Source organism: Dictyostelium discoideum (genome assembly GCF_000004695.1).
Source record: "Dictyostelium discoideum AX4 chromosome 5 chromosome, whole genome shotgun sequence".
Classification (NCBI taxonomy): domain Eukaryota; phylum Evosea; class Eumycetozoa; order Dictyosteliales; family Dictyosteliaceae; genus Dictyostelium; species Dictyostelium discoideum.
In genome coordinates this window covers 1194019-1209181 of record NC_007091.3, presented here as the reverse complement: position 1 = coordinate 1209181, position 15163 = coordinate 1194019, and the positions used below count along the sequence as shown (strand labels likewise).

Genomic DNA, 15163 nt, shown 5'->3' with positions numbered 1-15163 from the left:
GGGAATTTATTATTATTATTATTATTATTTTTTTTTTTTTTTTTTTTTTTTTTTTTTTTTTTTTTTTTTTTTTTTTGGCAAACTCATTTTAAGACAATTAAATACTTAAATTAATTTAATCAAAAAAAAAAAAAAACTAAAAAAAAAGTCACTTTGTTACTCTTTTTCTATTTTTATTTATTTTTGTATATTTCAATTCACTTTTGAAATATCAAAGAATAGAAAAAATTATTTCAAACTAAATTTAATTAAGTCTGTATTTAAAAAAAAATTCTAAAATCTAGATTTTTTTCAACTAAAACCATTTTCTACGCGGCTCATTTTTATTTTTTTTTTTTCTTTGAAACTCGTGGAAAATAAAAAAAGTGGCCAACACCGCATAAAATCACTTCTCACCACTTTAATTAAATTTTTATATCCAGCCAACCTCAAAAAAAAATGGATATTTTGAAAAAAAAATTGGAAAATATTTTTTTTTTTTTTTTTTTTTACTTAAAAATTTGGTTGGCTGGATTGTTTTTAATGTTTAAAATTAAATTAAACTAACAAAGAGTAATTGGATAGAATATAATTATAATAAAAAGAATTCAAAGTTTCTTTATTTTGGATTGATAAAATATCTAGTTTTTTAAAAAAAAAAAAAAAAAATTAAAATAAATGAATTAAAATAAATAAATTGTATTAATTTTAATTTATTAAATTTTTTTTTTAAAATTTTCATTTTTCTTAATATCAAGTTTTAATAATACAATAAAAAAATAAAAAACAAACAAATAAATTAAAAACTAATAATAGTTAAAAAAAAAAAAAAAAATTTTTAATAAAAAAGAAATAAAGATTTTAAAAAACAAAATCTTTTATTTTATTACTTTTTATTAAAAAATGTTTAGTTTTGTTGTAAAATTATTATTTTTTATTTATTTTTTGATAACTTTCTCAAACGGTAAAATTTTTTTTAAAAAAAAAAAAAAAAAAAAAAAAAAAAAAAAAAAAAGATAAAAATCAAAAAAAAAAAACAAAAATTCTTATATTATTATAATTTTTTTAATAATAAAAGCTTCTCATATTAGGTTTGGTACATTTAAATGGCAACCAACTACTCAATACAATGAAATACAATTTACTCTTGACCTTGGCTTCAGAACCAGTGCCTGGTTCTCCAATTTGCCCCAAAAAAATGATTTTATAAAAATTTCTTTCAATTTTGGAGATAATGTTGTGAGTACTTATCAATTAATACTAACAACGGTTGACTCTAAAGATGATTGGTTTACTGGCACTTCAGTATTTTCCCACACATACCCAACATTGGAAGTAGGAAAAACTGCTAACTATACTGCCTTCTATTCGTTGTGCTGTAGAATCAGTACTCTTTTGAATGAAAAAGATGGTGATTTTACAATAAAATCATTGGTACAAATTGATAATAGTAATTCACTTGATAAAATTAATTGGTCACCAGTATCAGGAATGGTACCTATCTATCCAGTAACATATGGTAGAAATAATAATTTCAATATCCCTGCCTCTGATCAACATCTCAGACCTGGAGAGTATTCTAATCTTGTGTTTACATTTGGCGAAGCAAAGCCTGATGGGATGACACTTGATAAAAACACTGGTATGGTATATTTCATGCCATCATCTGTTGGTTTATATTGCGCAAAGGTAATAATTACAGATAAAAATGGTGCGTATATAACTCTTGACTTTATCCTCCAATCAGAGATACAAAATGGGTTTTGTCATCATCAGTGCAATAACAGTGGTGAAATTTGTACAAAAAACAGTGACTGTATTAATTGTGGCAATTTAGTATATAATAAAACACAAGACGCTTGTTTATCAACAAAGCCTATTTTTATTTACCCACCAACTCCAAAGCCCAATCAAACACAAACATTTGTTATTGGTGAGCAAAATGAAGGTTTTAATGTTTCTTGTACAACAGATGCAATTGGTTTAAACACAACTATTCAACCTGTCGGTTTTCCAATTGGTTTCATAACAAAAATTTTAGAAATTGGACCAAAATCAACAATAAATTTATTATGGTTCCCGACATCTTTTCAAGATTATGGAACATATGTTAAATATATAGTATGTACCGACTCTTTGATAAAAATTACAACTTCAATAGAAATTATTATTAGTAAGTTTTCTTTTTTTAATTATTTTATTTATAAATTTAATTTTATTAATTTTTAAATTTTTTCTAAAAGAAAAACCTGATTGTTCAAATGGGGGATTTAGAGATAAAGGTATTTGTGTTTGTCCAAAGAATTTTACCTCTGAAAGTGATTGTTTAGATTGTTCAAAAGGATATTATGGAGAAAAGTGTATTGCTGTGCCACTTTGTGTCAATGGTGTTTCCAATAGTGGAATTTTGGGTGATGGTAAATGCTATTGTAACAATGGTTGGATTGGCGATGATTGTTCAATTTCAAACAGTCAATCATGTGGGTCATTAAAAAGTGGTGTTGTTAGTTCTTCAATTATGGAGCAATCATATATTAACCCAGTAGGCATTCAAGTATATTTGGCAAATAATCAAAAGTATCAAATACAAGTCAATATTAAAATTCCAGAGAAAAATAAATTAATTGATGTTTACTTTTTGATTGATATTAATCAAAACACTCAAAATGAATTCAACAATATTCTATCTCAATTGAATGACGCCAAAACGAAAATTTTGGAACTATCTCCTGAAAGTGTATCATTTGGGTTGGGCATTATTGATGAAAATGGTTTATTCGCTGATTTAGCTAAAATTCCATCAGACTCTATTGTAACATCACTAGAAAATAAAAAATGGAGTGGCTATAATCATACAATTACAGGAAAATCTTTATCGGCTGCAACCAAAGCAGCAAAGACTCCACTAGGTTGGAGAACGAATGCCTTTAAGTCTATGATCATTATACCAAGAACAGATCTTCCTTTAAGTCCCATCCAAACAGAAATAGATGAATTTAAAAATGCATTCATTGAAAAGTCAATTGCTCCTGTAGTTATTGGAATTAATGTTTCTCTAAGTAATTGGAATTCAACATTATATCAATGTGGTTTTGGAGCTTATAAATTATCATCTGATGCTCAAGGTTGGAAAAATTTTGTAAAGACAGCATTCAAAGAAACATCAAGCTCAGTATTAGGTAATGGAGTGTTACAGAATATTATATTTAAAGTTAATGATAACTCTGGTGGTCTTGCATTTTTAAAATCAATTCCAGAAAATTTACCTATAGATGCAGATATTGAAGTTGTCAAAACTTTGTCTGGTCTTTCTTTATCTTTACCAATCAATTACAATAGTAGTATAAATCCATCACTTAGAGTGTGTACTATAGGATATGGTTGTATCGATATTAAAACAAACTACAATCATCCACCAACACCAAATCCATTTGGAATTTCTTGTAATCAAAACTCTGATGCTATATTTCAATTGGAAGGCTCTGATCCAGATAGAAATATTTTGACCTTTAAATTTACATCATTTTTATCGAGTACAGAAGGTTTAATTAAAACAAGTAAAGGTATTGATGTTTCAACTCAAAAGGATGAATTATACGCAGGAAGTGAAAAATTTACATTTTCACCTTATAAAAACTATTTGAAATCATTGTATATTAGTTTTATTGCTGATGATGGTTGTTTAACTAGTGATTCAAGTGCAAAAGTTTCATTCTCTATCAATAAGGTGAATCAACCACCTGAATGTAGTTCAGCTATTGTTATATCTGAATTTGAAAAAACGGTTGATTTTTCATTTACTGCTACTGATTTTGAAGATGATGATCAACTATTAATTCTTAATGCACAGTTTATTGTGAGCTCAGAGCTAGCATCCTTAGAACAATATGGACAACTAACATATATTGGTGCTAAAGTAACTATAGATACAATAATTAAAAAGAGTGTGAAAATACTTTTCAAACAAACAAAGAATCCATTAAATCTTTTAGTTCCTTTGACTTTCAAATCAAAAGATTCATCTGGTTTATTTTCAAATTTATGTACCCAAACTATTAATATTACACATACGAATGAAGCACCAATTTCAAATGATGGAACATCTGTTACTATTCCAAGAAGTATCGGGAATCCCCTATCTTTATTATCAACTGATATAGATTCAAAATCTGCTATATTTACCATAAAAAAGGTTAATGCTGGTAAAACAGGTACATTCTATTCATGCACTGATAATAGCTGTTCTTGTGTTGCTGGATCAAATGATCGTATCGATATTACTGACAATACAAAGTATTCACAGATTCAATACGCCAAAAATCAAGCCAGTCTTCCAATTTGTTTCACCAATTCAGAACCTTCTGCAGTTCCAAACTATGCATTCATATCATTCACATCAACTGATGATGAAGGTTTAGAATCAAATTTGGCCACTGTAATAGTTAATATTGTTGGTTATCGTACTAATGTTGCGCCAGTCGTAAATAAAATTCAAGATTACAGTGTTTATCAAGATTATTTAGATTCTGATGCACATGTTGTAACTGGTACCGATGCTGATATCGATGATTACAATCCACAAAATGCTAATAATTTAATTGCTATAATTACAAATCCACCATCGAATGGTATTTTAGTTACTGTCCAAAATGGTAGTTCTATAGCCATTCAAGGAAATGCACCTTTCACTCATTATTATAGACCAAATCCAGGGTACGCTGGTACTGATAGTTATTCATATCAAGTTATTGACACATTTAATGCAAAATCATCAATTGAATCTACAACTATTACTATCAAACCAATTAATCATAAACCAAATGTTTTGATTGATGTTTATAAATTTACATCAGAGAGTGGTGATGGGGTTATAGAAACTTTAAATACCAGTGACCAAGATGGTGATAATGTAATTTGCTCAGTAATATCCCTTCCAAAACAAATCCTTATGTATGATGACAAAGGTGTGCAAATAAAATCAGTGCCAATGGTGTTACCAAATAATGCCTATAGTTTTAAATTGTTGGACCCTTCAATCATTACACCAACCCCATTTTCGAATGTTTTAAGTACCTTTAGCATTAACTGTGTTGATGATAGTGAAAAAACAACACCAAAAGGTGTATTGTCAACAGGTGATGTAATAGGTAATGTTCAATACTATTACATAAACACTCCACCAAAAACTAATATTAGTTCAGTTAAACTTTCACAAGATTCATTCATTGCATTTTCTTTTGAAGGTTCTGATATTGAATCCAATGAAAAGCTATTAAAAGTTTTATTGTACTCTCTACCAATCAATGGTAAACTTTCCAAATCCATTGATAGCAATGTGGTTTTGACAAAAGAATTGATTGGTGGAGACAATACTTTTGGTTTGGATGAATTAACATATACACCTTTACCAGGTCAATCAAATTGGGATACAGTGGATCATTTAGGTCCATTGGATAGAATTTCATACTCAATCGTCGATCCACAAGGTCTTTTATCTCCTTCTTCAACAATATCATTCCAAGTTAGATCTAGAAACCCACCAATTTACCTTGGTGACTCTGATATTAGTGTATTACAAAATACTCGTTTCCCATTAACAATTGAGGGAGAACTTGGTGGAGGCGGTTTATCTGTTAGTATACGAGTTTTAAGTTTCAGTGGTAGAGGTAATTTATCAATTTCCCATAGTATGGGTAAAGAAGGTTTCTTTGATAAACTAATAACAGAGTACCCAAGCCAACAACTTGGTTCAACATCCTACAATTTTGCATATAATCCACCAAGAAATCAATTTGGTTCAAACTTTGATCAAATTCAATTTATTTTATTTGATAATGATATTATCTCTAAAATTTATAATATTACAGTTAATGTTATTCATGTGAATCAACCACCAGCCACTGAATTAATAAGTTATAGAATTTTAAATCAATTTGAAAAAGAAATTCAAATTGATGGTTCAACAATTAATATGAATGTTAATGATTCTGTACTAATTAAAATTTATGGTAGTGATATAGATAACCAAACAGTCCCTTTAGTTGCTTTAGTTTCAAATCTTCCACTTCGTGGTTTAATTTATTCATTTGATGATAACTCCTCAGACTATTTAGGAAGAGAAATCAACCATACATCTCAATTAATTCCACTAAATGAAGATGGCTATTGGTATGTAATTTTCATACCAACTAAAGGTACAACTGGTGATAATTATGCTCGTGTTCCATTTAATGTTATCGATGAAAAAGGAGTTGTGTCACAAACTTCCACTGTAATTATAAATGTAAACTCTGTTAACCTTCAACCAAAAATCTACATTGGATCAAATTCAAACACTTTTGTAGGTAAAGTTAATCTAACCATTTCAATTACAAATATAACATTGGATGATCCAGATTCAGTTAATAATAATATTTCATTAATTGTATCAATTGTTGATGATAATGATGGTGATGAAGTTTTACCACTTTCCATTATTAAATTATCCTTTACTCAAGCCACTCCCAAATGTAACCCAAATCTAAATCTTGCCCTTATCACATGTATTGGATCAAAGAAATCTCTTAATGCATCAATATCAACAATCTCAGTCATTGGTTCAATTAGTGGAAAATATCGTCTAAAATTATTCATTGATGATTTGGGCTATAGTGCACCATCAACAGTTAGAGCTGAATCACATTTAAATGCAACTGGATATGTGAATATTATAATTAATGACCCAATTGCTACCACCCAAAATACCGACAATAAAACAGTTTTATCAGGCGCAATTGCTGGTGCTTCTGCTGGTGCAGCATTACTTGTAATTGGTTTATGGAAAATGATAAAAAGATCATCCCCACCAACTGATACTTTCTTTGATGAAGGTGCTTTTATGGGTGATGTTTCAAGTAGTCCAATTTACGAAAAATCTGAAACATCATATGTATCAAGAATTTATGAAGGTGCCGATGATTAAAAAAAAAAAAAAATAAATAAAAAAACAAATAATTTTATAAATTAAAAAATAAATTATTATTATTTTATTTTTTATTTTTTATTTTTTATTTAATAAATTAATTTAAATAAATATTAATTATTATAAAATAATAATAATAAAATATTTATATTTATTTAAATAATAATTTATAATATCAATATAATAACAGTGTAAAAAAAACACTAAAATTATTTTAAAAAAATAAAAAAAAAAAAAAAATATTCCAAAGAATTGAATGAGGCGAAATTGACCAGACCTAATTTTTTTTTTTTTTTTTTTTTTTTTTTTTTTTTTTTTTTTTTTTTTTTTTTTTTTTTTTTTTTTTTTTTTTTTTCAAATTTTAATTTATTTTATTTAATTTATTTATTTTGAAAAAAATTTTATTTATTTATTTATTTATTTATTTATCTATTTATTTATTTATTTATTTATTTATATATTTATTTATTTATTTATTTATTTATTTATTTATTTATTTATTTTAAAAAAAAAAAAAAATTGATAACAACAATGAAATTCCCTTTTATCTTCATTTAAAACTATTTTAATATTTATTTTTTTTTTTATTTTTTTTTTTGTAAAAGGTTGTTAAATATCACAAAAAAGTACTTAAATGGTTCCATATCACAAAATTCACAATCCAATTTTAGCCTTTTTTTTTTTTTTATTTTAAATTTTTTATTTTCGCCCATCATTTGGCAAAGTGTTTTATTTTTAAAAAAAAAAAAAAAATATCTTTTAAAAAATGAAAAAAATAAAAAAAAATGAAAAAAAAATGAAAAAAATGAAAAAAAAATGAAAAAAAAATGAAAAAAAAATTAAAAAAAAAATAAATTAATTTAAACTGTTTGGACCAATTTTTTTTTTGCGCAAATCTAAAATATTCACGAAATCTAGATTTTTTTCCAACGAATTGACACTTTTTAACAAAAATTTGACAGATCCGTTTTTATGGTTACTCAAAAAAAAAAATAAAAAAAAATAAAAAAAAATAAAATAAAATAAAATAGAAAAAAGTAAAAAAAAAAAATAAAATAAAATAAAAAAAAAAAGTAAAAAAAAAAAAAAGTTTTTTTTAATCATTTATACTATTTTCTATTTTATTATTACCACACTGTATTTTTAAAAAACAAAGAATAAATTTCTTTGGCCAGGTTTAGTTTCTGGATTTTTTTTATTTTTTTTATTTTTTTTAATTTAAATTTTATTTTAACTTTATTAAATAAATAAATTAATAATTAATAAAATTTTTTAACAAAATGAATAAATTATTTTACCTATTTATTTTAATAGCTTCACTTTTTATATTAACTGATGGTAAGTAATAATGTTTTTTTTTTTTTTTTTTTTTATTATTTCCCAAATAAATTGTTAAAAAAAAAAAAAAAAAAAAAAAAAATTAAACAGAAAAGGTGAAAAAAAAATATTAATTTTAAATTTTTTTTTTATTATTTTTTTTTTTCCAAAGCATCACATTTCCGTTTTGGTACAATTAGTTGGCAACCAACAACAGATTATAGAACCATCAAATTCACATCAAACTTTGCATATAGAACAACCTTTTTCTATTCATCAACATCAAGTATTAAGGTTGGAAATTTAGTTAATGTTGGTACATTAAATTTTGGAAGTGGTGTTGGATCAGTAACAGTCTCTGTTACAGTTACAGATTTTGATGTTAAAAATAATTGGTTCACAGGTACTTTCACGACAACCAAAGCTTATCCAGCTCAAAACTCTGGAACAATTAGAGAATATACCGCCATTTTCACAAGTTGTTGTAGAATTAGTTCTCTTTTAAATAATAAAGATGCATCATGGAATATTACAACAAGTGTACAAATCGATAATAAAAATGAATTGTCAATGGTAAATTGGTCACCAGTATCTGGTATGATTCCAATCGTTCAAGTAGTTGCAAATAAAAACAATAACTTCCGTGTTATTGCATCCGATCAAAATGTTCAAAATGCAGACTCATCAGCACTCACTTTCTCCTTTTCAAAAGTTTATACAATGACTCAACCAAGTGGTATGACAATTGATTCCAAAGGTAACTGTTATTTCCTTCCAACTCAAATTGGTCTTTATTCAACTCAAATTTATATTTTAGATTCAAGAGGTGCCTACATTGTTGTGGATTTCATTCTTCAATCAGTTGCTGAACCTGGTACTTGTGATCCAACATGTTCAAACGCTGGTACAGCATGTAATCAAAACTCTCAATGTAAAGGTTGCACAAACAGTGGTTCAACCACAATCGATACTTGTACTACTAGTAATTACCCACCAGATTTTGTCTCTCCACCAACTCCAGATGATGGTGATACAAAATTATTCCCAATTGGTGCCTCTACAAGTTTAACTTTCTCTTGTAAAACTATTATGTCTGGAAGATCAACAACCATTCAAACTGCAAATCTTCCAGTTGGTGTCACTACCAAAACTCCTGTTACAGGTGCCACCTCCAATACAACCATTACATGGACACCAACAACTGCAAATACCGGTTCATATGTTGTTTCTCTTGTTTGCTCGGATTCAACTGGTTTAACATCATCGGTTCGTTCTTTTACAATTTTAGTGGCTAAACCAGATTGTGGTAATGGTGGTTATACAGAGAGTGGTGTTTGTAAATGTGTTGATAATTGGGATCCAGCATCTAAATGTTTTGAATGTAAAGATGGTTATTATGGTGAAAATTGTGTTGCCGTTCCACCTTGTGTAAATGGTGTTCCAAATAGTGGTATTAATGGTGATGGTAAATGTTTATGTTCTAATGGTTGGACTGGTGCCGATTGCAGTATTTCATCATCTCAAAGTTGTAAAGATTTATCAAATAGCAACACCTCAATCTCATACAGTAATCCATCATTTGTTAATCCAACCAAAGTTCAAGTTTATCTCACAAGTACACCAAACTATGAAGTACCAACTATTGTTAGTATTCCAAACCCAATTAATAATCTCGATGTTTACGTTTTAGTTGATGCCAATCTTGCTTCAACTACTGCCTTTGGTTATATTAAATCTGGTATGTCAACATTTGTTTCAAACATTGAAAATATTTGTGAAACCGCTCAATTTGGTATTGGTTATTTCTCTGATTACACCCCATCACCAATTTCATTTAGTCCATCACAAGTTATGGGTAGTCCAATTGCTGCAGCCATTGGACTTTATAAACCAGCAACTTATTCAACCACTTCTAATGGAAATTCACTCTTGGCTGCTACTGATGCTGCAAGTGCTTCAGTTGGTTGGAATTCTGGTTCATTCAAAGTTATTGTTATCATTACCGATAGTGATCATTCATCTAGTTCAGCACAAATCACTGCATTCACAAATAAATTCATTGGAAAATCAATTGTACCAGTGGTCGTTAGTTTTGGTGCCTCATCTATGACTAATTGGAATTCAGCTCTCACTTCAGCTGGTTTTGGTAGTGTTGTTACCGCTTCAGGAACATCAGCTAGTGATTGGTCTGCTAAAGCTAATACTGGTGTAAAGAATGTTTTATCCAAAATCGTTTATAAATCTGATCCAACTGCAACTGGTTCTTCATTTGTTTCAAGTGTCCCATCAACTGTTACAGTTTCATCATCTTCATCAACTCAACAAACTGTCAATGGTCTTAAATTATCACTTCCATCAGGTACAACAATTGTTTCACCAGTTGCTACAATTTCTGCAATGGGTTATGGTCAAACTGATATTTCAATCAATTACAATCGTCCACCAGTTGCAACTTCAGGTTCATTCTCTGTCAATCAAAATTCATTAGCCACTTTCAAATTAACAGGTACTGATCCAGATGCAAATATTTTACAATTCAAATTCACTACATTCTTAACAGCTAATGCTGGTGTTATTACCGATAGCAATGGTAAAGATGTTTCAAAACAACAATCAAATTATTATGCAGCCTCTGAAATTTTCACCTATACACCGTTCGAAAATTATTTAGCCTCAAATACTATTAGATTTGTTGCTTTTGATGGTTGTGTCGAAAGTAATACCTATGCAACAATTTCAATCACCATCAACAAAGTAAATCAATTACCAGAATGTTCATCAATTTCATCAACAATCACAACAACCTTAAATACCCAATCAACATTCAGTATGACTGCAACTGATTTTGAAGACGCCTCACCATTCCTCCAATTTACTAAACCAACTGATTTAACTGCCTACGGTACATTCACTTACAAAGGTGCTTCTATTACTTCATCAACTAAAATTACAACTGGAGATAGTGTTATTTTCACTCAAACTGTTAATCCAAAAAATGATGCCACTGTTACATTAGAATTTAGAGCTATTGATACATCAAATGCATTCTCACAAGCTTCTTGTTCAGTTTCTTTCAAGATTCAACATGCAAATGTAGCACCAGTTTCATCATCAACATCACCAATTTCAGTAATTCCAAGAGGTTCTGTTTCATTAACTTTGGTATCAACTGATTCAGATTCCACAAAAGCATTATTCACCATTACTGCAATTAAAAATGGTAATAATGGTAATTTCTACACCTGTTCAACTAATGATTGTTCATGTACTTCTGGTTCATCTGATAGCACCATTATTTCTCTTAAAGATCAATTCTCTGGTATCTCATACTCTTCAACAAAAGCCAATAAACTTATTTGTTTCACCAATGGAGAACCTTCCGCAATTTCAAATTATGCATCCATTTCATTCACATCAACTGATGATGAAGGTTTAGAATCAAACACTGTCTCTGTTGTTGTAAATATTGTTGGAGATCGTGCCAATGTTGCACCAGTTGTAACTAAAATTCAAGATTACAGTGTTTATCAAGATTATTTAGATTCTGATGCACATGTTGTAACTGGTACCGATGCTGATATCGATGATTACAATCCACCAAATGTTAATAATTTAATTGCTATTATTACCACTCCACCATCAAATGGTATTTTAGTTACTGTCCAAAATGGTAACAACGTTGCCACTCAAGGAAACGCACCATTCACTCATTACTATAGACCAAATCCTGGTTTCAAGGGTACTGATAGTTATTCATATCAAGTTATGGATACTTTCAAAGAAACGTCATCAGTTGAAAGTACAACCGTCACTGTTAACCCAATTAATCATAAACCAACTTTAACAGTCAATTCCTACTCATTCACATCTCAAAGTGGTGCTGGTGAAACTCAAACATTGGTTACCTATGATTTTGATGGTGATAATGTATTATGTTCAGTTCAAGCAGCTCCAAAGCAAATCAGTATGTACGATTCAGAAAATGAATTAATTACCACCCTTCCAAAATCGCTCTCAAGCAATAGTTATAGTTTCAAATTATTGGATGCATCTAAAATTTCACCAACTCCATTCAGTAGTTTCTCTGATTCCTTTATAATTAGCTGTAAAGATGATTCTAAATTAACCACTCCATATGGTGTATTATCAACTGGTAATGTAACTGGTTTTGTCCAATTTACCTATATTAACACTCCACCAACTACAAAAGGTATTCAAGTTGAACTCGATCAAGATACAACCGAACCATTCACATTCAATGGTACTGATATTGAATCGCCATCAGACCTCAAAGCTAAGATTTATGCTCTCCCAGCCAATGGTCAACTTTTGAATGGTAATGTTGTTCTTACATCAAAATTAATTGGTGAAGAAACTTACGAATTAGATGCTCTTTCATACAAACCAAATGCGGGTCTTTCCAATTGGAATACCATTGATAACATTGGTCCATTAGATTCAATTCCATACTCTGTTGTTGATCAACAAGGTCTTGTATCAGATTCAGACGTAGTTACCTTTAGTGTCAGACCAAGAAATCCACCAGTTTACACCGGAGCCGATGTAATTGATGTTTTACAAAACACTCGTTATCCATTAAACGTTCAAGGTAAAGTTGGAAATGGTGGTTCTGAAGTTAATATTCAAGTTTTGAAATTCTCTGGTAGAGGTACTTTATCAATTGCCCATAGCATGGGTAGCGAAGGTACTATGGATACAGAAATTACATCCTATCCAAATTCACAAACTGGTTCAACCTCTTACAATTTTGCATACATGCCACCACATAATGAATATGGTAATGATTTCGATTTTATTGAATTCAAATTGTTTGATGGTGATCTTTACTCTGAACTTTACACTATCACCGTCAATGTTATTCATGTCAATCAACCACCAACAATCCAATTAATTAGTTACAAGGTTTTAGATGACACTTCCAAAGATAATGGTGAGGTATTATTTGACTCAACCTATATTGTCAATATGAATATCAATACATCCGTTTTAATCAAATACACTGGTAGTGATGTTGATGTTGATCAAGTCACTCCATTACTTTCAACAGTCACCACAGCACTTCGTGGTACTTTATATACCAAAGATGAAACTGTACCAGACTTAAAAGGCTCTATTATTGATCGTAACCATACAACTGTCGAGCAAAGTAGTGATGGCTATTACTATGTTGTATATTCACCTGTCCCGGATTCATCTGGTAATAGCTATGTACGTATTCCATTTTTCATGACAGATAATGGTGGTCTCGATTCACCAACCTTAACAGCAGTTATCAACGTTAACAGATATAACATTCCACCATTTGTTCTTGCCGGAAATAAAACCTATTCCACCACTACCAAGTTAGCCCTTTCAGTTGAAAATGTTCAATTTGATGATCCAGATTCCGGTAAAAGCAATAATGTTTCAATTGTAGTTTCAATTGTTGGTGAAAATGATGAAAATGTTGCATCACTTGAAGATATTAAAATCTCACTCAAAAGAATGCAAAATTGTGAACTCCACACTTCACTTGCATCTATTTCATGTCTCGATACTAAATCTGCTCTCAATGAATCAATTCAAACAATTACTGTCAATGCTGTAACTGCTGGTAACTATCGTCTTAAACTCTTTGTTGATGATTTAGGTTACAATGCACCATCAGCCATTAGAGCTCAATCACATATGAATGCAACTGGTTATGTTGATGTCACATTTGAAGAAGCAGAAACCACCACTCAAACCAATGACAATAAGACCGTTTTAACAGGTGCTATTGCTGGTGCTGCCGCTGGTACTGCTTTAATTGCTGCCGCAGCTTGGAGATTATTAAGAAAAGCTGCACCACCAACTGATACTTTCTTTAGTGAAGCCGCTTTCCTTGGTGATGGTGTTAGCTCTAATCCACTTTATGAACAATCTGCATCTGCCGCTGAAAATCCACTCTACCAATCTGCCTCTGATACTACTGATTAAATATATGATAATATTGAATGAATAATTATCTTTTTTAAAAATATTCATATCTCAAAATAAAATTAAATTAAAAAAATAAACAAGTTATAAACAATGTATTAAAATAAAATAAAATAAAATAATTATAAAATTATATTATGTTTTAATTTTATTTTATTTAATTTTATTTTTTTTTTTTTTATTTAATAAACTATACTAATTTTTTGTTATTAATTAAATTATCAGATTTCAATTTTTTCTTTTTATAGAGATTTTCTTAACTTTTTTTTTTTTTTTTTTTTTTTTATTTTTTAAAAAAAAAATCTATTTTTAAAATAAATACCACATATAAAACGGGGTTACTAAATATTTGTTTTATTTAATAAATTTTATTTATTATTCATTTGATTTTAATCTTACAATCTTAATTTTTGATTTTTGTTTTTATTTTATTTTTTGATTTTTTTTTTGATTTTTTTTTTTTTTTTTTTTTTTTTTTGTGACATGATATTTTATGGAACGACTTTGGTGCCACCCAATGAAAAAAAAAAAAAAAAAAAATTCAACCAGGAATTTTTCTCTGTTTAATTTTGTTTAATTTTGTTTAATTTTTTTTTTTTTTACTTTCTGTTTTTTTTTTTTTTTTTTTTTTTTTTTGGTTTTTTTTTTAATCTATTTTTAAAAATTTAATCCCAACATAAAAAATTTTTATGGGTAGAATTCTCAATTATACTAACAATTTTTTTTTATTTTTAGACTATTGGATATAAATTTTTTTTATCATTTCATTTTTTTTTATAAAGGTTAAAAATTTTTAAATTAAATTAATTCCCAAAAAAAAAAAAGTTTTAACTTCCCTGGAAATTTAAATGTAGTATCCAAATTTTCTTATTTTAACTTTATTTTTTTTTTATTATTTTTATTTTTATTTATATATATTTTTTTTTT

The 15163-nt window shown here is 28.3% G+C and overlaps 2 protein-coding genes across 2 annotated transcripts; both read left to right on the top strand.

Moving 5' to 3' along the window:
- Positions 1-882: 882 nt before the first annotated feature.
- On the top strand, positions 883-6940 carry sibD (hypothetical protein; the record flags this gene model as incomplete). The annotated part of the gene is made up of 3 exons (XM_631740.1): positions 883-943; positions 1058-2152; positions 2223-6940. The coding sequence occupies 3 exons, from the start codon at positions 883-885 to the stop codon at positions 6938-6940; spliced, it is 5874 nt and encodes a 1957-aa protein (XP_636832.1).
- Positions 6941-8220: 1280 nt separating this feature from the next.
- On the top strand, positions 8221-14236 carry sibC (type A von Willebrand factor domain-containing protein; the record flags this gene model as incomplete). The annotated part of the gene is made up of 2 exons (XM_631739.1): positions 8221-8278; positions 8430-14236. 2 exons carry the CDS (start codon positions 8221-8223, stop codon positions 14234-14236), a joined length of 5865 nt encoding a protein of 1954 aa, XP_636831.1.
- Between the last annotated feature and the right edge of the window lie 927 nt (positions 14237-15163).